The 25982-nt window shown below is 34.2% G+C and overlaps 2 protein-coding genes across 2 annotated transcripts; one reads left to right on the forward strand and one right to left on the reverse strand.

Annotated features, from left to right (window-relative positions):
- The first annotated feature begins 475 nt into the window (after window positions 1-475).
- LOC133325443 (lambda-crystallin homolog) lies at window positions 476-7788 on the forward strand. The gene is made up of 4 exons (XM_061534205.1): window positions 476-565; window positions 705-1083; window positions 7180-7597; window positions 7668-7788. The coding sequence occupies exons 1-4, from the start codon at window positions 522-524 to the stop codon at window positions 7778-7780; spliced, it is 954 nt and encodes a 317-aa protein (XP_061390189.1). The 5' UTR covers window positions 476-521; the 3' UTR covers window positions 7781-7788.
- Window positions 7789-10307: 2519 nt separating this feature from the next.
- LOC133325441 (protein rogdi-like) lies at window positions 10308-25764 on the reverse strand. The gene is made up of 6 exons (XM_061534204.1): window positions 25718-25764; window positions 21222-21293; window positions 20866-20997; window positions 17553-17710; window positions 13949-14069; window positions 10308-10556 (listed from the first exon to the last, which is right to left on the reverse strand). The coding sequence occupies exons 1-6, from the start codon at window positions 25757-25759 to the stop codon at window positions 10311-10313; spliced, it is 771 nt and encodes a 256-aa protein (XP_061390188.1). The 5' UTR covers window positions 25760-25764; the 3' UTR covers window positions 10308-10310.
- Window positions 25765-25982: the final 218 nt, after the last annotated feature.

Consider the following 25982-nt stretch of genomic DNA (forward strand, 5'->3'; position numbering starts at 1 on the left):
TTTATGTGTGGACCCTTTCAAAACATGGACCATGTCAAAATTGAACATGTTTTATCAGCACAGGAACCATGAATGCCAAGTTACAAACACTTCGGTTAGTAAATGCGTCTGAAGCCTTCAAAATATCGAAAATGGGAGGCTATGTAAAAAAAAACATGCCTTGCATTTTATTGTCAAGTGAGACCTCTTGCCATTGATAGTCTCCTCTTATTTGTTGTGTGAATGAATATGAGAACTGAGCAATACACATTTGATTTCTACTATTTTCTCCATATCTCTCCAACTCACATGTTTTACAATTTTATTCAGTTGTGAGAAAACAACCAGAGGTTTCATTAATGGCCAAGAATCAAATTAAAAATAAAAGTTGTTTGGCTGTGATACAGTTCGGTCAATTCAAAACAAAAAAAAAAACATTCCGCACGGCAAAATATACCGCAGGCAAACTATTTTCTACTTTGAAAGAAGAAATAAAATAAATAAAAATAAGTCCGCCAGCACAAAAAAGACGCAAAACCACAATGGCCCCAACCGGTAAACGAGAAAAGATTGGAATTGTCGGCAGGTAGGTGGAAAAGGTGGAGGTGTGGTTGTACTGACTACTGACTGGCACGTTTAGTGGCCGGTTTTGAGCTGACAACATGACCCAATTAATTATTTCCAAATACGATTGAATTTATTTGTATTTATTTCAAATATTATAGTGGCCTGATTGGACGCTCCTGGTCTATGTTATTCGCCTCTGTAGGCTATCAGGTAATGCTGTTTGACATTCAACCCGAACAGGTGGCCAATGCATTGAAAGAAACCCAAAAAGAATTGAACTCCTTGGAAGCCAAGGGTCTATTGCGTGGCAAACTAAAGGCCAGTGAACAATTTGCCTGCATTTCGGGCACCAACGACCTAAAGGAGTTGGTCAAAGGGGCGATTTTCATCCAGGAATGTATACCCGAACGTTTGGATATGAAACAAAATCTATATAAACAGTTGGATTCTGTCGTCGAAGACCATACGATTTTATCCAGTTCAACTTCGACATTTTTGCCATCGTTGTTCAGTAAAGATTTGAAACATCAATCAAATGTAAGTATGCATCGAATTTTTTTATTATTAAAATTCAGTTTGGAATTCAAAAGCAGAGTATTGTGAATACAGATATTTAGTGTATGACGAAGGCCAACTTGAATAATAAATTCTATTTTTTTTATTATTTCAATTGCCAATTAATTGATTCCGATAAATTTCAAGAGATTTGGCCAAAAAACAAACTTTGCTTTACAGCGATAATAATTTCAGAATAATTAAGTGTGTATGTGTGCCTGAAGCAATGTTGGTAGTTGGAGTATTTGACATATACGTTTTTGACAATGTTGGAAAATACGACTAATATACTCCTTGTTGGCTACCCGAAAAAATATTTTTAAAGCGTGGAGCATTATTGGCTACCCGATTTTTTTTTTTAAAATCCACGCCTTATTGGCTACCCAAAAAAAATATTTTTAAACCAGTAAGGAAAATAGAAAAGTCGTTCGGGGCCGACTATATGATACCCTTCACCTCTTTACATAAAATTGGGCGAACTATATATGAAAGCTATATCTAAATCTGAACCGATTGCAACAAAACTTCGCATATATCAAACTAAACCTAATTCAGTATCTGTGCAAAATGTTGTCTTCATCGGACAAATATTGGGAGTTTGACCTATATCTAAATCTGGACCGATTTCATCAATCTGGACATAATTCAGTACTCCGTGCAAAATTTTGTATCAATCGGACCAATATTGGGAATTTGGTGCATCATTTACATAAAATCGGACGAAACTATATATGGGAGCTATATCTAAATCTGAACCGATTTTCTCCAATTTCAATAGGGTTCGTCCTTGGGCCGAATAAGTGACATGTGCCCAATTTAATCAAAATCGGATCATAAATGCTACCTTTACTTTGTTAACAAAAATACATAGACGGACGGATTTTATCCTGCTATAAAAATATTTGTATACATATATGACATTTACACCTTTTTGACATCCCAAATGCCACCTTCATATCAATTGACCATCTCTTCTCTATGGCCTAACACAAGTCATGTATTTGGTAATTAGATATCGGACGACTTCATTAGCACCGCGAACAATTGCCAGAACACTAACCACCCCGCCAAGTGCTCAGCTGGCGCACAACAAACACACACACTTGTTATATTTATATACCGCTTATTGGTATAACAATAACCAACCATTGAATAATAAAGATAACAGCTGTTAATGTTTACCAACCAACGCCGAGAGATATGGTTCTGAATACCAGTTGATTTAGAAGTTATTCTAAGTACTTCGCAACTGCATTTATAATTTTGAGTGTAAATCAAAATAGCTTAAAATTGAAAACAAAACAAATGTTTTGTTCTAGTCAAGTAACCCACTATCTAATGTGAAATGTGTGAAATTATAGTGCCAAGGTGTAATATATAACTGACGTTATATTCGGTACCCTACCCTTCAGAACTTTGGGTATATATAAAAGGTTTTCTGATGGTTTATATTATAATTGATAACAAATCAGTAAGGTAGGGTCCAAAGTCGGCAGACTGGGCAAAGCACCGGACTTAGAAAATATAGTTATCCTAACTACATCAGAATAAAATAAAAAAATGGTTTCCGGACATACGAAACCGCTAAATCTTTAAAATTTGGGTGAGGACCACTCTTGGTCCAAAGGTGACAGTTATGGCTAGGTTTTTGGAATTTCGTGCCTCCAAAGTTTCTTTGGGATTTTTATATTGTACTAAGGCAATATTGGTATCAATTTAAAGCGTTTGAAGCCCTGATTACAAAAATATAATATTCTTTCCATACTCCATACTTTCATATGGTCTCCGAAATTCCGCGGTACCCTTCTTTAATTCTGAAAAAAATATGGGTATTTTGTGGGTAGCCGGCTTTCAGCTAGGGATTTATTTCGAATGCGAATCAAGGTTGTAGGGAAGTAAGGTCGATATAAAGAGGTCGTTTTGGAAGTGTGTACTCATGTATACGAAAACAGTACTAAATTTGGTACAATTAGAATTTGAAGGAACCGATGGACATGAAATCCGACATTTTACATTAAGATTAACGTCGGAATGTAGGATTGCGATATATAGGTAGTATTGGAAATTTGTACGAAAAGTACTAGTATCGTACTATAATTGGTACAATATGGTACCAAATGGTACCATACAGCTGGAATATTGACATTTGGAGTTAGGATCACTGTGGGAGGTACAATTGAGCTATTTAGTTCGTTTTGGAAATTCCTACTAATGTGCACTAAATTTGGTACAATTTAAATTTTGTGTGAAGTTTGGAAATTGGTACTAAGTGGTACCAAATGTGAGCCGAATGAGCTGGAATCTTGAAATTTGACGTTAGGAACACAGTTGGGTTGTAGGATTGGGCTTTGTAGAAAGTTTTGGAAATTCACACTAATGTGTACTAAATTTGGTACTACAATACAGCTGGAATCCTGAAATTTGGAGTTAGGAACACTGTTGAAATGTAGCATTGGATATGTATGTAGTTTTGAAAGTTCATACTTATGAGTACAATTTGAATTTTAAAATAACTGATAAAGCTTGGAACCTTAAATTTGGAGTTAGGATCATTGCTGGGTTGTACGATTGGACTTTGTAGAAATTTTTGAAAATTCATACTAATGTGTACTAAATGGTACCTAATTTGGATTTGTGTAAACCGATAGAACTGGAATCTTGAAATTTGAGGATGGTGTAGGATTGAGTTTTGTAGTAAGTTTTTGAAATTTGTACTAATGTGTATTAAATTTGGTACAATTTAAATTTTGGGTGAACCAATAGAGCTGGAATCCTGAAATTTGGAATTAAGATTACACTTGTGGTGCAGGATTGGGGCATGTAGAAAGTTTTATAATGTGTACTAAATGGTACAATTTGAATTTTGAGTGAACACATAGAGCTGGAAATAAGATTAGTGTTTATGTGTACAATTGGTGTATGGATGCAGTTTTGGAAATACCTATGGATACTAAGTGGTACTAAATTGTTATACACTTTGGATTCACTTGAACCGTTAGAGCTGGAATCCTGAAATTTTGAAATAAGATTACTGTTGAAGTGTAGGATTAAGGTATGTAGGAAGTTTAAGAATTTGGTACTTATGTATGCGTACTAAATGGTACCAAATTTGGTACTATTGGGAAAAATTAGGAAATATGATTTCTAATGAATTGCTGAGGCGTTTTCTTATGGAAATTTATATTAATATGTACTAAATGTGGACAAATTTGGATTTGGGTGAACCAATGAAGCTCAAATCATGAAAATTGGTAAAATTTAGTACAGAAGGTAATAAAATTCAGTATAAAGCTAGATTTCTGTTCTGTTGCGGTCAGAATTATTGTGTAGTGTTGAGATATGGAGGTAGTTTTGGAAATACGTACTATATAAGAGAACAAAGGTACTAAATTGTACTCAACTTTTAATTATGGTCGATATTAGAGTGTATGTTGATTAGCTCTTGTGACATATGCAGTTTTGTGCTAAGACATGATTAAATATTTTCCACATTCGCTAACCAAGTAGCGGTCATATGCTAGTATAATATTAACCCAATGGCGAATCATACTCTAACCATGGATCAATAGAACTAAATTCTTAAAATTGTGTTAGGTGGTGTTGAGACTACGGGATTGGGAATTTGCAAAATAAGTCTACAAACATTTTTTAATGGTGGTGCGTTCAATATAATTGGTATTGTATTACATATAGATAGTATGGTATTATAGATAGCCTTGCTGTCTATAAGTATACGAAAAAATAATAGAGCTTAAAACTTAAAAATCCCAAAAAATAACCGTGTTTTAAAAATAGAAAAACCTAGGCATATAAAATACATAGCATTGGACTATACAAAAATTAGATGTACCTTTCAAAAGCAGTCCCAAGTTCATAAATTTATTATTTTCCTTCATAGCAACGTATCACCTGGTGAAATCCCCAGTGATACGTTCGCCAAAACACCTTTATCTCTTAAATTAAAATCTCAGCTAAATTTTAATCAAATTAAGATTTGTTCAGTCACATTGATTGACATTCGTCTTTATGTTGTTTTTTTAATCTGGTTATTATTAAGGTCATACAGATAGTGTGCCGGTAAAATTGATAATTCTATGTAAACAATTCTTATCAATATTAACCTGACGTAACGTAAGATCGATGAGTACCACATCGACCAGCACAATTGATTATTTTTAATGGACGTACCGTCGTACCAATCAATAAACAATCACCGGCATCAGAAAATAAAACACTTGACGAATATACGGTCAAGATGTTTAAACATCAATAATGTTTGATTGTATCAAGAGTAAAACAAATGAAAATTATACAATTAAAAAATGTATATTAATTGTGGACATTAGAGGGATCTAGGAAAATATGTCATCATCAGTTGATATTCGATATCAAAACCAAATCCGTAGATAGCTCCTGAATGGTAAACGGGGTTGTTGTCGACCATAAAAACAAAATGCAAATAATTCTTCGACTACACTTGGTCGTGTCGATGGTCGGGTAGATTCGTCGTCTTCTCGTGAAGAGTTTTTACTGTAATATATCCTTTCACTGCGTATCATTTCGCAAATCGCACTGATGATACATATTTTACACCGAATGTCCTATTGTTTTATAGGTGGTCAACAAGGGTCGAATGTTCTCTCAGCCTTGGGTCTTCAGGGATCGTATGATCAACTCGTCACGTTCATTGGTCAATAACGTCGCCACTGTCGGAAAGTTTGGCATCACGTTGGGTATTCGTCCAGCAGGTATATATCGAGCGGCAACAGTAAAGAAAAAAATCCACTCATTTGCAGAAGGATTTGATGGGATGGCCTGCTCTCTGAAGAAACATTTCTGAAACCTATCCAATCTTCCCCATGGTTCGGGAAAGTAGTGCGTTGAAATGTGATGCGTAAGAGTAGCACCAGGCCTGACAATACCACCTTTCCATCATTGTATCGATTCATAGTACAATGATGGAAAGGTGGTATTGTCAGGCCTGGTGCCACTCTTACATCGTTAAATGAGTCAGGCATCCGATCGTTCTTCCTTCTAGACTTCGACAGTGACTTAACCATTGCACACAATTGTTCCGGTCACAATTTTCCATTGTTTACTTGACTTCAATAGTAAATTCTGACACTCTTAGATTTTTAGAGATCGCACGACAAATTCTCGTCACATAGCCACCTTTGGTGGAATGTTTGGTCTTACTTCGGTTATTCGGCGAAGTATTGACTACTTTGGGAAAATTCCTCTTACCTACTCCAAGATATTAGGGGATTTGGATGGACAGCTCTCTGAAGCTGTGATTTAAAAAAATCAGGAAAACACGACGTTCAGATGTTATAGAGTCGTGTGGTCTATTAACCAATCAGCTTTCTCATGGATCAAGACAGTACGACCTTCAGATTATGGAGTCGGGTGGTCTATTAACCAATCAGTTTTCTTATTGTTCAGGAAAGTACGACGTCGGCTCAGCCTTCTCATGGTTCAGGAAAGTAAGGCGTTCAGATGTTATGAAGTCGGAAGGTCTATTAACGGAGACTAAGATGGGGTGGAGGTATGAAAAACTAAGGGAAACGAAATTTTTACCAGGTTTCGTCATTTATGTGAATTGGTGCCGTCCTTATTCAAAATCAATCTACTCTTATCCTTGTGGGGTGTTCTTCATTCATCTTGCAAAATACTTATCTATCAATTTGCTCAGCTCGCAATGTACCCCTCTGGTCATTACCTAGGGCGCAATGTCATAACTTATGATAGTCATTGAAATCCCTTAGTATCGGGCGATTTTTACCTTGTAAGGGAAATAACGCCATGTACGTGGCAAATACATGTTGATATCTTGGGGTCGGCTTTTTTGTTTAAAAAAAAAAAAAAATCTGATAGCTCTATGCCACATCATTTCTTCCAACATATAAACGCAACAAGTGCAATAAAACATCCGACCTAGTAGGTTCAAAACATTTTTTATGAAAGCCATACACTCAAATATTTTTTTTTATTTTTTGATAAGATAACGACCTCAAACAAATAAAAATTTTAACCCTAATTTTATTCCCCTATTTTTCCTTATCATTATGCTGACAACAGGTGGTGGTATCACATCCTGTAAATCCACCCTATTATGTACCGCTGGTGGAAATTGTACCAGCCCCTTGGACCAAACCTGAAGTGGTAACGAAAACTAGATCACTGATGGAAGAGATTGGCCAGAAACCTGTCACATTGTCTCGTGAAATTGAAGGTTTTGCATTGAATCGCATTCAATATGCCATTCTGAATGAATGTTGGCGTTTAGTGGAGGCCGGGATTTTAAATGTTCGTGATGTCGACAGCGTTATGTCCGATGGTTTGGGTATGCGTTATGCCTTTTTGGGACCACTTGAAACGGCCCATCTTAATGCTGAGGGTATGCGTAACTATTATGAACGTTATACCAATACCATATATGCTGTAAGTCAGACCATGGGACCAACACCGAAGATGGAGGGACCAACAGCCGAAACCGGTAAGAGGGGAATTAATTTTTTAGTTCTTAATTTATTTTAATAAATTTATTTGTTTAATATTTGTTTTAGTTGCCGACCAATTGGAGGATATGGTGCCATTGGATAAATTGGTGGAACGCCGTCAATATCGTGATAATTGTTTAACACAATTGAGTATTTTAAAAAATAAATTGAATAAGTGATTTTTCTATATATATTTTCATATATATGAAAATATGTATATATATATATATAACAAAATGCATTTTGCATTAAATGAAATTTATAGATTTGTATAAACAATACATGTAATTATAGAGCATTAAATATATTTTTTAAAATTGATTATATATCATTGAAAAACTGGGCTAGGAACTTCGACGTACCCATGGTAGGGGCTATTAAAAATCATGGGTCGATAATAATAATTTTCTGAGAAGTTTTTCATGTTGCATGAAAATTTATAAAAAATACCTTTTAGAAACCCATGATGCCAAATTAAAGACACTTCGTTGCGAAAATTCAGGATGGTTATATGAACAAATTTCATTTGGAAAAAATGAAAAAGTGTTTTTTTAGATGATAATTTTCCGAATTGCAGAGACTTAGGTACCGATATCACGTCCAATATTTAACAATATTCGACGAATCTGTGATAAATTGGTAGGGTAAATTACCCTTTAAATCTCCTTGACCTGACGGTATAGGTCTTAACAATAATAATGGTGATTTTTAGATCTTCCTTAGGACTATCTTAGGCAAGCAGATGAGGCAGCTCATGGAGTGTTTGTGAGAAAAATTCTCCAGAAGATCTATGGACCGATCTGCGTTGACCGTGAATATCGCCGCCGAATCACCCATGAGCTATATCATCTATTCTCGGACATCGGAATTGTCAGACGTATCGAGCTGCAATGTACAAAAGACCACCCAAATTTTTTACCTCTGAACGACGTACATTCCTGAACCATGGGAAAGCGGACGAAAATATATATGGGAGCTATATTTAAATCTTAACCGATTTTCACGAATCTTAACACTCGTCGTTCTAGACTTAATTGAGTACGCTATGCCAAATTCCATCCAAATCGAAAATCATACAGGGACGTTTATGCGCCACTTACATTAAATCGGACGAAATTATATATGGGAGCTATATCTAAATCTGAAACGATTTTCACGAAACTTGACACACATCGTTCTAGACTTAATTCAGTACGCTATGCCAAATTTCGAGCAGATCGAAAGATATATAGGGTCTTTCGTACACCATTTACATTAAATCGGACGAAAAAATATATGGGAGCTATATCTAAATCTGAACCGATTTTTCCCATTTTCAATAGGGTTCGTCCTTGGGCTACATAAGTGAGCTGTGCCAAATTTCATTCAATTCGAATCAAAAATGCGACCTGCACTTTGTTTACAATTCAACATGGACGAACAGACAGACAGACGGACATGCATAAATCGACTCAGAAAGTTATTCTATGAATATACTCTCGTTTCCTTTTGCCTGATACAAACATATACACAACGTCATAATATCCTGTACCACAGGGTATAAAAATAAAATAAAAGAACGTTTTTGGAAGTTATCATCTTTTAATATATTCATTTTTTTTTATTTCAATGATTTTCATTTAAAATATATATTGAAGTTTTTCAAAAATGGACATTGAAAAAAAAATCGAAAAATAAAAACCAAATGTCAACAATACGTTTTTTATCTGAGATCTCAATGGAGAAAAAGTAATACGTGTTTTCTTTTTTGTTATTCTTTACAAACATAGTTATTAATATACGTATATAGAGAGAATTAATAAAATTTAACATTATTTTTTATTAAACTTTTGCATGTATAATTAGTTTTCTTATACAATAAAACAATAAATGATTTTTGTGGAATACAATAAGCTTTGTTTGGGTTTTTTTACTTAAAATTTATGTTTACTTTGCTGTTAATACGTTTATCAATTTGTTTTTTTATAAGATACTTATTCTTCTTCTACATACTTTTTGTTCTTGCTTAAAAGTTATTGTCATATTGGTTTTATGCATAAATTACGTGAATGTGTATTTCATTTGTTTTTAGATATATATGTATATGTACGTCAATTTATTATATTTTCATTTGAAATCGTCACCTAAAAACAATTGCTTCTTTGTTTGGTATGTTTAAATGTAGAATATTTGTTATGTATATTTTCTTCAATATTTGTTATCTCTTTTATCAGTTTCACAAAATCATATTTTCTTATTTTTTTTTATTCTAAATACAATAACAACTTTAATAACTTAGTAATCTAATGATGTATTAAGTACATTCAGTGTTTTATTAAGAACATGTATCCATCCTTTCTATCAAGAAAGTGTTTTTTGGAAATCAGAAAACACCTTTTTGACGAGCGTACTAGTAGTATACATATGTTTATATATATATATATAACTTCTTTGACTGAATGAATATATAACATATATATTTAACTTATTTTTGTTTTTTAATTTTTATTTTATAAGTAGCAATTTTGTTTTCATTTATTATATATATATATTCATGTATATAAGGATAAGTTTGACTAAAATTATACAGTATTCATATTTTTGTTTTCTCTTTTTTGTTAAAATACACATTTATATATATAAATAGAATATCTTGCATATTATAACAAAATGCAAAAAATGAATGAAAGAAACAAATGAAAATGTTACAAATCATAGCATAAAATTTAACTAACTTATAATACTATTGATTTTAAATGCGTTCATTTTATCTTTTAGTTGTTGGCACAGTGTTAGGCCAACCGTAAATAGTACTAGGACATCGTTGAGCCAACCAACCGAACATTCAGCCTGTGTTGCCTCCATTTTAACCGTGCCCTGGACATTGAGTAATTGATAAACAGCTATTATCAATTTATGGCATTGTAAGAAGAAGGATATTGCTTGATCTTCGGGTAAATTTGGCGTTAAGGATTTCTGAAATATAAGAACAGATATTTAACTTTTATTTATTTTTTTAAATCAAGTAAAGTAAGACGATGTGCGACCTATAGACAGAATGGTGTATGTCCTTCTCTATACATATACCGATTTTTTATTCAAACATTCTTCGCTGCGAAGATTTTCTCTACTTAGTTCTGAACGTTCGGTGGGAAGAGATTTTCGTCGCCTGAAGAAGTAATTGACAAAACATAGAATAGTTTTAAAACAAAGTACAAATGGAACTATAACCAGTAAGGAAAGTAGTAAAATCGGACTGGACCGACTATATGATACCCTTCACTACTTTGGATATATTCAACTGATGTATCCTGACAGGCGGTGTCGCTTTTTCCAAGGAATATTGACATGCAATTGAACTAACTTAAATATGTGATCTTCATTTATATGTGAACCGACTAACATCAAACATTACATAAAATCGGAAAAAATATATATAGAAGTTATATCTAAATCTGAACCGATTTTTACGAAACTTAGCACACACCATTCTAGACTCAATTCAGTACGCAATGGAAATCGAAAGATATATAGGGACTTTAATGCACCATTTACATTAAATCGGACGAAAATATATATGGGAGCTATATCAAAATCATAACCGATTTTCACGAAACTTAACATATATCAGTCTAGACTCAATTCAGTATGATATGCTAAATTTCGTGCAAATCCAAAGAAATATCGGGGATTTGGTGCACCATTAACATTAAATGGGACGAAAATATATATGGGAGCTATATCTAAATCTCAACCGATTTGCACGAAACTGATCACACATCATAAGAGACTCAATTCAGTACGCTATGCAAAATTTCGTACAAATCGAAAGATATATAGGCACTTTGGTGCAGCATTTACATTAAATCGGACGAAAATAGATGTGGGAGCTATATCTAAACCAGAAATGAGTTGTGCCAAATTTCATCTAATTCGGATCATAAATGCGACCTGTAAGACCAAACTTCCAATGAACGTGATGAGCGCTGTCGTAACACCCCCAAAGAGCTAAGGGTGCGAAATTTTTCCCTTGAAGTCAAAAGGCTAGAATGCGAGCACAAAAGGAAAAAGAGGATAGACCACCTGAGCCAATGAAACTTTGTCACCGGAACTAGTAAATTGAGGGCCACTCTCGAAACCTGGAAGAAAGGAAGGATGACAGGACGGTGTCACCGATTTCCACATACATTAGCTGAGGACTTAACAAGAACAGGTCGTGAAACCGAACAGTTATGGTGGCACTTGACCTATCGAAGGACTTCGATACCGTTAACCATGCCCCGTTGCACGAGGACGGAGAGAAGTCAAAACTATATATGTGTACGCCAGTCATATGTCCGGAATTAACTTCTGTTTAACCTCTACATTTCTGAAATTCACTGGACGGCATAGAGATCGTAATGCATGCGGGTGATTTTAGGATCATGGTGCCATTATTGATGACATTTACGAGAGGTTAAACCTCTATATAGCTGACCTTGTGAATTTCTTTCATCTGAAGAATATGAAAAAATATCCGCCACCAAATCAATATCCACACTGTTCACCACATGGATGGCTGGAATGAAGCTCCCGCTAAACATAATAGTCGATAGAGAACAGATTCTGACCACACACTGCCCCAAGATACTGGGTGTAAGATTCGATAGCCTTTTCAAGTCGTCGGCGCAAGCCACTGCCATATGTGATAAGCTAAGAAGTAGGAATAAGATATCCAATTCGCTAGCCGGCTGCACCCGTCCATCAACATAATCAAATGCAGTACCTAATTAGGTGTTATCGTCGTGAACACCCCTTTCATAGCCTTATGGACACGTCAGGAGAGATCTTTTCATTCTATAGAGAGAGAGAGAAGCCTGATATTCACTCAGATGCAATCCCTCAGGCAGTAGAACAATATCGGATAAGTGGAACCAATTTTTTTGTACAGGATGGTGGAACCGCCTCAGTTCCTATTCGGTAAGAATTGATGAGCTACAGGCCTTCTTATAGAAGAGGTAGAGGCCTTCTTATAAAAGATGTAGAGGTCTTTTTATAGATGATCTGGAGGTTTTTCTTATAGAAGATCTAAATGTCTTCTTATAGAAATGTCCTGCATGTGGACTAGGACCACACGACACGTTAAATCTCTTCTACTGCCCAGCTAAGCCGACTCACCTATTACCAAATTCCCTATGGACACAACCCATTGAAGTTGTAACATTTGTATACCTTTCACCACACTGTGGTACATGGTATTTTGTCTTTGTGCATATGTTTGTAACAGGCAAAAGGAATCGAGATAAACCCATATTTCTTTTTGAGAATAAGCATAGAATCATTTTCTGAGTCGTTTTACGCATGTCCGTCTTTCCGTCCATGTATTTTGGTGAACAAAGTACAGGTCGCATTTATTATCCGATTTGGATGAAATTTGGCACAGTTCACTTATTTGGCCCAAGGATGAACACTATTGAATTTGGGGGAAATCGGTTAAGATTTAGATATAGCTCCCATATATAGTTTAATTCGATTTTATGTAAATGAAGCACCAAACTCCCAATATTCGTACGATTGGGACAAAATTTTGCACAGCGCACTGAATCAGGTCCATACTTATGTATGCGAAGTTTTGTTGGAATTGACTCAGATTTAGATATAGCTCCCATATATAGTTTCGTCCGATTTTTTGTGAATGATACACCGAACTCCCAATATTTGTCCGATTGAGCTAAATTTTGCATAGCGAATGCAATTGAGGAAAAAATAATGTGTGATAAGGATTGTTGAAATCGGTTCAGATTTTGATATAGGTCTTATATATATTTTCGTTGGATTTTATGTAAATGGTGCTACGAAGGGCCTATGTTTATTCGATTAACACGAAATTTGGCACGGATATTAGCACATTTAATTTTTCCTGTTTCCGTCTCAATGGTCCTTTAAAGATTCTATGTGTGTTCTATCTACAGGATATTGTAGATATTAACATCTCTTGTTTGTACCCAGAGTGGTGAAGGGTATCATATAGTCGGCCTTGTCCGACTATTGTACTTTCTTTAGTGGTTGAATTTGGGGATAGAGGAACCAGAACCAAACAATATCATCCATTTTTTTGCTACAATAACAACATTGAGTGGTAACGTAAGTACTTCGATATTTGGATATAAAATTTTTGTTTGTAAGACTAAGGAAACTGATGGGGATCAGTGGCGAGATCCGAAACTATAATATTCCCTGCCTTATCCCTTGGTGGGCGCCAAAGCCATACTCCAAGGTATGTGGAGTAGGAGAAACATTACAAGGTTTTCTTTATTCCAAGTGTCGTCATTCCCTATAAATACTCGGACCGACATATAATTAAGGACAAAATATAAAAATATACTTACCATATTACGACCTTTCATCAAGTCATCAATGGATTTTTTCTTTGGTATAATAAGACTAGTACGTCCTCGTTGTAAGGCTCCAATTAATTCGCCAATAATTTGTAGAACTTCTTCGGAGGAACTAAAATAATTAATATGTATGTTTCTTTTTAATTCTCTTTTAGTAACTTATTTATTTTTTTTTCTGTTCACAACCACACATAAACTAATAAACACAAGTGCACTTATAAAATAAAATAAAACAAGATGTATACACACATGCCAAAAGCCGAACCGCAAGAAGCATTCATCAATTGTTATAAACAACAAAAAAAAAATCAACAATAACAACAAAAAATTAACAAATGATTGGAAAAACGCATAAGCAATTTCATTCACATAAATAAAGCAATAAATAATACACACATTAATTTTTATTTACAAGTGTAAATAAAAAAATTGTGTATTGTATATAATAATATTAATAGAATATGTATGTGTAAACACAAAAAAGAAAAGAAATTATAATATAATACAATATTGATTGAGATAGATATATGTATATCTGTGTATGAAGCAGTATGCAAATGAAAAATAGCAAAAAAGCAAATACACGAAAATGTTAAACAAATAAACTTTGTGTGATACAATTTAACGCCATTGGAAGTAAATTTTTTTATGTTTAAATCTAATCAATTTTGAATGGTATTAAGATTTTAACTAGCGCTAACAAGGTAGTAAAATCAATATTAAAAAAATTGGTCTATTAAAAAAAGGCATTTTCAAAAGTATAAACACCACTAATATTATTTTTTTTTAGCTCCGGAATAAGGAATGTAGAAACCCATAAAAAAATTAAAACAAATTATTGTTTTATATTTTTAGTAATGCAATAATTAACACTGCTCAGATATGGACCTTTGTTTTATTCGGTGTTTACTGTTTATTATAATTATTTCTACTGATTTAAATAAAGATCGCATGTTACACAATCCACCATGTAGATGCCCATAACAACAAATGATTGTTGTGGTTAAAATGACTAAAAGGTATTAAGTTATTAAAACCGACATGCCCACAATAATAATGATCACATTCGATACAATTAACTAATATGTCCATAAAAGGAAAATTCATTAGAAGTTGCTTTTTATACCCTTCACCACACTGTGGTAAAACAGGGTATTATGACTTTGTGCATATGTTTGTAACAGGCAAAAGGGAACGCTATAGACACATGGCTCCTTTTGAAAATATGCATAGAATCACTTTCTAAATCGGCTTATGCATGTCTGTCCATCTGTCTGTCCATGTTAAATTGTAAACAAAGTACAGGTTGCATTTTTGAGTCGAATTGGATGAAATTTGGCACAGCTCATTTATTTTGCCCAAAGACGAACCCTATTGAAATTGGGAAAAATCGGTTCAGATTTCAGATATAGCTCCCATATATATTTTCCTCCGATTTAAGGTAAATAGTGCACCAAAGTACCTACATATCTTTCGATTTGCACGAAATTTGGCTTGGCATGCTAAATTAAGTCTAGAGTGATGTGTGTTAAGTTTCGTGAAAATCGGTTCAGATTTCGATATAGCTTCCATATATATTTTGGTCCGATTTTATGTAAATGGTGCACAAAAGTCCCTTTATAACCTTCGATATGCACGGAATTTGGCATAGCGTACTGAATTGAATATAGAATGACGAGTTTCGGGAAAATCGGTTCAGATTTAGATATTGCTCCCATATATATTTTCGTCCTATCTTAGATAAATAGTGCACCAAAGTACCTATATATCCTTCGATTTGCACGAAATTTGGCATATCGTACTAAATAAAGTCTAGAGTGATGAAAATCGCTTCATATTAAGATATAGCTCCCATGTATATTTTCTTAATAAAATTAAATTTATCATAGGTTGCAGAAATACATGGGTATGTGTATTGGAGGGAACATTTACATGCAATTGTAAAGATACATATGTACAATATACCCAAAGTGGTGAAGGGTATCATATAGTCGGCAGGCATGTAAGGCATGTAGACCTGCTACCAAAGCTCGTTCACGCCCCGTTCTTGAGGTTATATCCAACGACAACCGTTTCACTAATTCCGTTGAACTCTTAAATGTGTATTTCTTACTGCTATGTTATTTTGCAGTCTTCCTCCGTGCTACTGATATATTTGCATAAAATCAACTATTCACTAGTAATCAGCTGTTTTGTCGGAGTACTCTATTTGTTTCTAGCCATTTGTATATTTTTTTGGCAGTAATTCAAAATTGAAAACCAGACACATGTTATTGTAATAAAATCCATTTAAAAATTATCTACAAGAATCGAAATAGGCGTATAAAACAAAACATAGTAATTATAACGGTAAAATGGGAGAGAGTGTTTCGATGCCTCCATATCATTTATATAACCCATTAATTTAAGGCTGTGAATATAAACAAAAAGTCAAAAATATTTTTCGTCGATTGGAGAGGAGCTGCAAGTTACATCGATTTTTCAATGAAAAATTAACTTCAATTGAAGTTGATGTTTTATGTGACAAATATTTACATAAGCAACCTTTAATATGCATCCACATTAAGTGGAAGTTTAATAGTTGCAAATATATATATATATATATTTAGTTTAAATTTCTCTTCACTTCTGGACGCGAAACAACAAACGATTGTATCACATATTTTGTATATTGGGAGTGTCACCGTCATTAGTAATCTGCTCCCAATATTAGTTATGGTGCGTACTTTTGTCAAAAAACCCTATTTTTGTCGGTTAAATTAATCGGAAAAAAATTAGTAGGAAAGACTGGGGCACATTCGGCATTCGCGTTTATAAAGCTCTCGCCGTACATCAGTAGCTTCGATACATAGGTGTCGAATATCAAAATAAATAACTGTCGCAAAGTTTGATATCTCTAGCAATGTTTTTGAGTTTGTCTTTAAAAATAATCTTTTAATATGGTTTGAAATTACATATATAAGACCAAACGTGGTTGCATTGCGATAGAAAAAAACTATTTCTGATGGCGTCTGTGACCTTGAGATGCCAACGTCCGACGCTAGTAAATATAACCTTAGAGGACCTGAATATCAACCACACTGATAGCGGTGATAATTACCAGGCTATGACTATGTTGCCGAATGTGCCCCATCAAATGCCGAAGCTACACCGGGTAGGGGCTAATTCGGCGAATATGACTTTTTTACAAAACTGTAAAAATGTTTAACTAATTCTAATTTATCATATGTTTTTGGTACTCGTTTTTATTTTTTATAATTTAGTATCAGAGGACAATAATCAGCCATAAAGTTTTTATATATGTTGAATAAGTACAGAGATATAGAGCTCTAAACAAAAAGTGTCATGAATATTAGGTTGATAAGACGACTTTTATAAATTAAAATTATGTTTCAAAAGAAAATAATGCAAATAATGCGATACACAGTGTGGAAAACTACCAATTATATACAAGTTATATGCGAATATGAAAAAATATATATATTATCCAAAGCACCCTCTTTTCCATTTAGCTTAAATATTTTATTTTATGGTATTTTCAAAAATATACATGCAGTGCCCATATTAAATTAATAAACAAATTTTGTGGACTTACCGAAATTTATAATTTTCATCGACATTGTCAATATGATTAATGGCCTGTTGTAAATGATTGGCAGCATCTTGTACTTGTTGTAATTTCCAGGGAGCTTCAGATGTTATTGCAGTTCGTTGGATTTGGGATGAGGAACGTTTTAATTTAAAACTAATTTCCTACAAAAAAACGAAACCAAAAAAAAAAAAACATTAGTAAATATTTCAAATTTGGATAAAACATCACTTTTTAACTTAAGGTGTTGTAGCCAGACACACATTTTAAAATGGACAGATTAAAAAAATAGAGACATTCCGAAAAAAATTGACTAAGATGTGATGTTCAAAGGTATGAAACTCTTGTGTTGTTTATTACCCACTGTAGCTCGAAAACGGATAATTAGATCTTCATATGTTTTTATAGGAGTACTGAGTTTTTATAGCATTAAGCGAGAGACTTTTAAAACTGTATCTAAAAATGTATGGCTTTAAAATCGAAAATTTTGACATTGACAGTTCGCCAGACAAATCAATTTTGTTTAAGGAGAACATTATTAGATTCTTAATGATCGCACAAAATAAAAATAGGCAGTGACATCTATTCCTTTCGAGCTAAAATGGGTACGGCCAATTTTACATTCGCCAAAATCCTGCTGTACATATTAATTACTTTACTGTCCGAAGAAATAAGGACAATCGAGGAGTGGAGTGAGAAGGACGAAATGATATACAACAAGTGAAAAAAACGATATGTACGGCTGGGCCGAACTTTGGATACGCTCCAGCATAGGTATACTCACAGGTACTTGAAATGAAAATATAGAAAATATACCAAACTGATTTATGTAAACCATAATGTACACCAAATACAAATGTCAAAAATTTTTAATGAAGATTTTTCCTAAAAACACCAAAAAAAAAATGGACCGATATTGTCGGCACATGGTAGGGTGGAACATCCCCAAAATGCTGCAATTTAGAGGGCACAGTTACATGAGGCCATCAATAACGTACCCAGGTTTCACTTCGGGGGTTGGGTGGAAACTGCTGATTCGTGCCAATCTGGCAACCATCACATAACCATTTACATAAAATCGGACGAAAATATTAATGAAAGCTATATCTAAACCGATTTCAAAGAAACTTGTCACAGATTAGTTTATACTAATTTCAGCACGTTTTTGGGTGCTTAATGTATCATTTACTTAAAATCGGAGGAAAATATATATAGGAACTATATCTAAATCTGACACGATATGAAAGAAACTTGCCACACATTAGGCTATACTATCTTCAGTACGTTGTGTAAAATTGTATTTTTATTTAGAATCGGACAAAAATATATATAAGAACCATATCGAAATCTAAACCGATTGCAAGGAACTTGTCACAGGTTAGTTTATACGAATTTCAGTACGTTTTGTGCCTATTGGTAATATTTTGGGTCCTTTGTGCATCACTTACGTAAAATCGGAGAATAGTATACATAGAAGCTATATCCAAATCTGAACCGATTTTCACGAAACTTAGCACACATCATTCTAGACTGAATTCAGTACGGTATGCCCAATTTCGTGCAAATCGAAAGATATATAGGGTAAAATCGGAAGAGAATATATAAGGGAGCTATATTTAAATCCGAACCGATTTTCAAGAAACTTAGCACACATCATTCTAGACTCAATTCAGTACGGTATGCAACATTTCCTGCAAATCGAAAGATATATAGGGACTTTGGTGCACCATTTACATAAAATCGGACGAAAATATATATGGGAGCATATCTAAATCTAATAATTTTTGGGAGGGAGATTTTTTACAACTACAAAAAACTAAATTACAGATGATTCGGTTGAAAAACTACCAGAAAAGTGGACCTATATTTATCATTTTTATTGGATACATTTCATACCCAATAAGAACCCAATGTACCAAGTTTAAGCGAATTTGGTTGAACAACGCCGAAACGCCCCAAAATGCCGAAAATTGAGGTGTAGGCTATATCCGAAAAATTTGCATATTTTTATAATATTTTTGTGGAGAGATTTGATATATATAAAGAACTCAAAATACTAAATTACATCCTAATTGGTCGAAAAATGCGGTCTAAAGGCCCCAAAATTGGGGGACCTCTTATATGGGGGCTACCAGAAGAAACGGACTAATATTTGTAATTTTAAATGAAAAAGTTTGATATCCAATAAGAAACCACTGTACCAATATTCAGCGAATTTGATTGAAAATGCGCTCAACAACACCAAAATACCGAAAATTGGGGGGTACCACCCAAAAAATGGACATATTTTAATAATTTTTTTGTGGGGAGATTTGGTATCTATTCAAATCTCAAAGTACTAAATTACATCCTATTCGGTCGGAAAATACGGTCAAAACCACCCAAAAACTGAAAATTCGGTACCGGGCTACCAGAAAAAGTGAACCTACATTTTGAATTTTTTGTAAAGATATTTCATCATCCAACTTAACTTACCTTCAGACAACAACAGACTCTATGCAAAATTTTGGCGATTGACCTAAATTCGTTTAGCGGCTAGAGTTATTACAATAGACAGACGGACAAGCTTAGATCGTCATAGAATTTTACGCTGATCAAGATTATTATTTTATTATTATTATTATTTCAAAGCCAAGCCAAAAAGCCTTATATGGCCAGTATACTACAAAATAAACTTAGACCAAATTAAAAATATAAATTTTAAACACTAGTATTTCTTTTCATGTTACATTTGTTCAAGCTCCATAATTATTCATTAAAAGTAATAGATAAAAATCATTTGAATAAGAACTACTCTGAATTGACTTACAAAAACATTAAAGTAAAATATTAAGTAATTACAGAAATTTATCTTCAGTATTCAACTACTCAAAAATTTTGATGATTTACAAACGGAAAAAGAACATTTATATACCCTCCATACTATGGTGGAGGGTATAAAAATATTATTTCTTCGATGTGATTAAAGACATGTCAAAAATGACTAGCAATTAAAGCTTTTTCCAGCAAAAAAAATTATCACGCCATAACTCGAAAACTGGACCTGTGACAAATTTGACCTCCTGTTTCATATACTCGCCGAAGGCTTTCAATCTCAAAAAAATCTTTAATTTGCCATCCCTCTGGCTAAATTATCTGTAATGGTCTTAAAATTGACATTAATTACACACTCTAATAACTAGGACTTTTTTAAAAACCTACACATAATAAATTCTTAAAAATATAATTAAGTTAACCTCCATGCTATTTATACATAGTAAGGTAATTGAAGACAATTTGCCAATTTTTTTTCTTCAAAATTAGTTCATATAATATTTACCGCTTGTGTAATGCTATCCCCGGTTAGTGTAAGAGAACATTTTAGTTGATCCTGTGCGGCAACTAAATGAAATTTTTCAGTACGTTTGCCCTCATTATCGTACAATGGGACTGGAAAGCGGCGGGCACATTCCTAAAAAGAAAACAAACAAAAAATGTACAAAAATTGTAAAAAAATGAAATGAATACCAATGCAGGTGGATAGGAATGTTGGTTGTGGGACAAATTATTCGGGGTGGTTGTGGGTGCAGTAGTGTTCAAAATGTATGTCAATATCGAATGGTAATAAGAAGAAAGAACACACAGGGGTTGATTTGATAAAACAAACTACTTGAAGTACTTGAGTATTTTACTTACCACTAGAATTTCTCGTAGCTTCTTTAAAATCGCATGAACCTCATCCCTCATAACCCATTCAAATTCAATTTGCTGAAAGTAATATAAAAAAATTAATTTAATATCAAATCTGTTTGTTGTTGGTTTTTTTTCTTGGCATATAAATCTTTCAATTGGCTTTTTGTGTTTAAAATATAAACAAATATAATTCAAAAAACGAAAAAAATTGATTTGAAACTATTTGAAACACTTTTGTGTGTGTTGTTTTCATTTTTATTTTTTGGATAATCTTTGTTATAGATCCCCTACACTGTGGAGGAAAATGTGTTCGGTATATTATGGTGTGTGTTATGGGCACATTTAAATGTAAAGTTTGATTTTTTTGTAATTAATTATTGTGTACAACAAGCAGCGGGAAACCGCACATTTCCACAGAAAAGATGTTTGTCTCCCACTAATGACCCTGATAGATGTTTCGAAACTGTAGGTTATGAAACAAATCAATAACATAAAATCAATACAATCAAACCCATCTCAGGATAATTTTGAACATTTAGCATAAGGTTTCTGATTTGGTTCTGCTTTGTAGGTTTCTATGTCTAATAACATTCTATTTGATCAAGATATTGCCTCAGAACATACAATGTTGGGAAGGTTTTATTTCCACATCGGAAGAAGTGGTGCTCATCATTTCGAACCTGGGGCAGAGAATGTCCATGAATTATTATTTAGAATCATCCCAATTCTCAAGTGCGGCTGTTTGTTGCGGTTTATGGTCCCACGGGTCATTACTTGAGGCGGAGGCTATCGAGGGCATAATACAGCCACTTACCGATTTAGATATGTAAATTTCATAGTGTTATTATGAACAAACAATAAGAATTCGGAGGGCGGCTACAAATTCGATCAACACATCTTGAGTGATGGGACCAATTTCCACCTCGTTGGTTACAAAAAAAAAGTCGCATGTATATGTCGGAAAACCGAATGTTTACTAATCATAAGCCTATCTATTTGTTTATTGGCGGTTTATTGTCCGGCGCTGCCATTGGAACTTACTTTTTCGAAAATGAGGTTGGATAAACGATATAGAGAGCCTTTAGTGATTTATGGTCGAAGTTGAGTGTCATAGATCTGGAAATTCTAACAAGCAACGAAACCTTTGCTCTTTTACAGGAATAGTTTCCGGACCGTGAAGTAAATGGGAATGAAATAGCGCATGAACTTGCTCCAAAGGGCTCACAGTTGTACGATCTGCAGATTGAGGAAACTGTAAGACCATCTGAAGGCTATTATATTGGCGAAATCTGTAAGATCTACTACCAGACTTCTGTCGTCTAGAACGTCATTTTCCTTTTTCTAACTTTATATCCTCAGTCTGAAGGCACGTTGATACGGCATCATCGAAGTATTGGTTTTAGACCCACGTTTGTTTTGACCAAATCCAAATTTCAAACAATTTGGAGTCGATTTACAAATGTCCTTCCGACTGTCTGCCTGGAGTGCATGATAGCTCTTGAGGGGAATAACCGATTTCATACAAACTTTGCACATGATAACATTTCTTCCAAACTTAAATCAAGTTTTAAGTTAGGGAATATCGGTTCACTCCTTCTGGTACCTCCCTCACAAGCCTAGTCATACGCTACCGAATGACTATAGACCGATTAGCCTCTCTTCCTTTCTACTCAAGACTTTAGAAAGGTTACTAGACTCAGAAATTGCCTACATCAAAGGCAAGTCAGTGGATACAGCCTTACATGTGGTGATTGGAAGTATCGAAAAGAATATGGAGTCCTCCGGCTACACTTTGGCTGCGTTCCTCGATATTCAAGGAGCCTTCTGCAATGTGAAGCTAGAGGCTATCCATTCTGCTCTTGTAATCTCAGGACCAAATTTCAGGCTGCTAGATGTGCCTGAGAAACGGATGGCTTTAAGTCGCTGAACTTTCCCTTTTCTTTTCAGTTATCAAAGATGATCACAATGGACAATTGTCTCTGAGTGAACGGTCACACCACAAAGGGTCAAAATTTGCAATATTTATAAATCCATATATTAAGCGAATGGAATGACCGATTTGCAATCACAGATCAAGTCCGAAGATGGTACCCTCCATCGGTCCACTCCTTCAAGTATCTCCCCCGCAGTTACAATATTTTAAAATGTTTCTAATTCAATATCAAAAGAAGAGAATGCTACCTGCCCTACAAAGTGTCAAAATTTTCAAAATTTGTTAATTCAATACCAAGAGAATGCAATGTCCGAGTTGATCCAAACTTTGCACATCATAAAACCTTTACCGTTTCTAGAACAAATCCAAAGATGGGACCCATCGCCCACACCTTCTGATACCTCCCCCACAAGGTGTCAAAATTTTGATATTGTTGTTGAATTTGTTAAACGAATGGAATGTCCGTTTGAATTCAATCTTTACAAATCGTAATATTTTTACTAAACCAAGATCACCTTCGAAAATGGAACCCATCGATCCACTTCTTCTGGTACATGCCCCCACAAACATTCAAACATACTTTTCTCAAGAGCAACCTCTTTTGGTAGCATTAACAAATATGCTCAAATATGTGTTAAAACTATATAGCTTATAGGTATAAGTCGAATAATAAAACCAGGGTGACCACAATGGACCAAGGTCATCGTAAATGTCTGCCACTTTTTTTAATTGCTTCTTGTAAAATCAGCTCATAAATAACTTGCGGCTGAACATCCTTCAACACATGTTATATCTTGAAGAGGTAATAATAATTGGCCGCCGATCGATATTGAGGACATACGTCAGCCCCTTTAACACATGTTAAAATTTATAGCCCGATAGCAAAATGTATGGCCCTGTTTGCAACTATATATTTGTCTTGTCGAAATCTGTACTTCCTGAGATAAGGTATTCCATAATTTTGAAGCTATAGAAGTTCTGATACAACAATTTATTTGCGGAATTTGGCAAGGGCAAGATTTAAAAAGTTCTTGTCTCGGAGGTTTCAGAAGTAGTGAGGCAATCGGACACGCTCTAGGTTGAGTGAAAAAAATAGGGTGCCAGGCAAAAATCGGGACAAATTGTGGGGAATACCCAGGAGTAAACCGGAAACAACTCTAGTTTAGTAAAGACGACCAGATTTTTCTGAATTTTTTTCCAGAGGAAGGTATTTTTACTCTAATTATGGGGATATTTTTTTCTTGGGGGACATACCCAGTTACCCAGTTATTTGACACGGAAGTTCGGGTGAGATTACCCGGTTATACGTGTTCTACGGATCCGAAGAAACTATTCTATTTAACAAGAGATTCTGTCGCGGAGATTTTCAATAAAATCGGGATCAAAACCCAGTTTTTTGACTGTATCTCCAAACCCCATCAACGGAAAGGTATTATTACAACCTTTAAAATGATACCCATTTTATATTAATCCCGGCCGAAGGAGATGCTGTCATGTATAGGGTTCTAAGGCCAATATCTTTTGATCCACAACGGATACAGCGCATATCGCACCATTTTGGAAAAAAATATTCTGTCATTTTATTGGAGAGGTAAAAGTACCTACCACTGGAAATTTTATAAAAATGGGATCCAAAAACTGTATTTCCAAACCCCATCATTGAAAGGTATTATTACAACCTTTAACATTTTTCTGAAAATTTTTTCAGAGGTAGGTATTTTTACCCTAATACAGGGCATATCTTTTTTTCTTTGGGGACATACCCGGCTACCCGGTTATCCACAACAGATACAGTCACATATCGCACCATTTTGGAAAGGACAAATTGTTGTCTATCATTTGAGTCAGGATGAAAAGGGGCTATAATGGACTTTTAGGGAGTTTTTCAAAAAAAATCGGGGACCACAACCCAGTTTTCTGACTATATATCCAAAACGGTTTGAGATAACCCCATATTAACCATACGTCCTGGTACGTCACCCAGAAAAATACGCCCCCCAAAAAATTAGATCGTTTTTACTAAACTAGAGTCAAGCCGTGAACCGTTTGGAACAAGTCGGATTATCCGTTTCCATTACACTGTACAATTATTTTTTGTACTTTCAGAATTCCGTCTCCATAGGAGAGTCATCTTGCAACCCCCACTTCCCCAAAATCAAATAAATTCCATGTAATTTTCACTGATTTCATAATTCCAAATTGTGCGTAGGATGTAATAGATTCGTCTTAGCTGGTTGGTTGGATTTTTTCTATCATAACTTTGGTTTGTTTAGTATTAGTAAGTGGTGCACACAGACACATATACACACAACATCAACTTGTGCATGATTTTTTCCTGCCTGCTCTTCTGTGCTGCTTATGAACAGAAAAAAGCAAAGCAAAAATTATTGATTTTTGCAAAAATTTTATTATTTTCTTAACTTTTTTTGTGTAATTCAAGTCTAAACGATAACTTGGAAATTGGTAAAATTAATTTAATTACAAATTTTCTTTCATCATTTTTGATTATTTAATTTCGTACATCCTCAATTTTCATTGGCTTGGGCTTTTTTTTTGGAACACTTACTAAATTTTTCACTTCTTCACTTTCTATGTCTTCCATCATCATTATCACTGATTTCTTATTATTAATTATTCAATTTTGCAACAGCACAACTATTTAATTAATCTATTTTATAAACTTTTTAATAAATTATTAATATATATTTTTTAAGAATTTTATTTCGAACAAAACATCAAAGAATTCACGGAAAAACTGTGTGAGTACGATTAGCTCTCATTAGCAGACTCTCTTTTGTACTGACGGATTGCAATGGAATCCTGCACAGAGA

Source organism: Musca vetustissima, unplaced genomic scaffold, assembly GCF_032173495.1.
Source record: "Musca vetustissima isolate MV318-11 ecotype Yass unplaced genomic scaffold, APGP_CSIRO_Mvet_v1 utg17137, whole genome shotgun sequence".
In the NCBI taxonomy this organism is placed as follows: Eukaryota; Metazoa; Arthropoda; class Insecta; order Diptera; family Muscidae; genus Musca; species Musca vetustissima.

Bases quoted from the DNA above. Each gene is read 5' to 3' on its own strand.
- LOC133325443 (XM_061534205.1), top strand. From the start codon at position 522: ATGGCCCCAACCGGTAAACGAGAAAAGATTGGAATTGTCGGCAG. The intron at 566-704 runs GTAGGTGGAAAA...CAAATATTATAG, and splicing joins AAGATTGGAATTGTCGGCAG to TGGCCTGATTGGACGCTCCT. The intron at 7,598-7,667 runs GTAAGAGGGGAA...TATTTGTTTTAG, and splicing joins GGGACCAACAGCCGAAACCG to TTGCCGACCAATTGGAGGAT.
- LOC133325441 (XM_061534204.1), bottom strand. From the start codon at position 25,759: ATGATGATGGAAGACATAGAAAGTGAAGAAGTGAAAAATTTA. The intron at 21,294-25,717 runs GTAAGTGTTCCA...TATTACTTTCAG, and splicing joins GTGAAGAAGTGAAAAATTTA to CAAATTGAATTTGAATGGGT. The intron at 14,070-17,552 runs GTAAGTCCACAA...TAATTATTTTAG, and splicing joins GATGAAAATTATAAATTTCG to TTCCTCCGAAGAAGTTCTAC.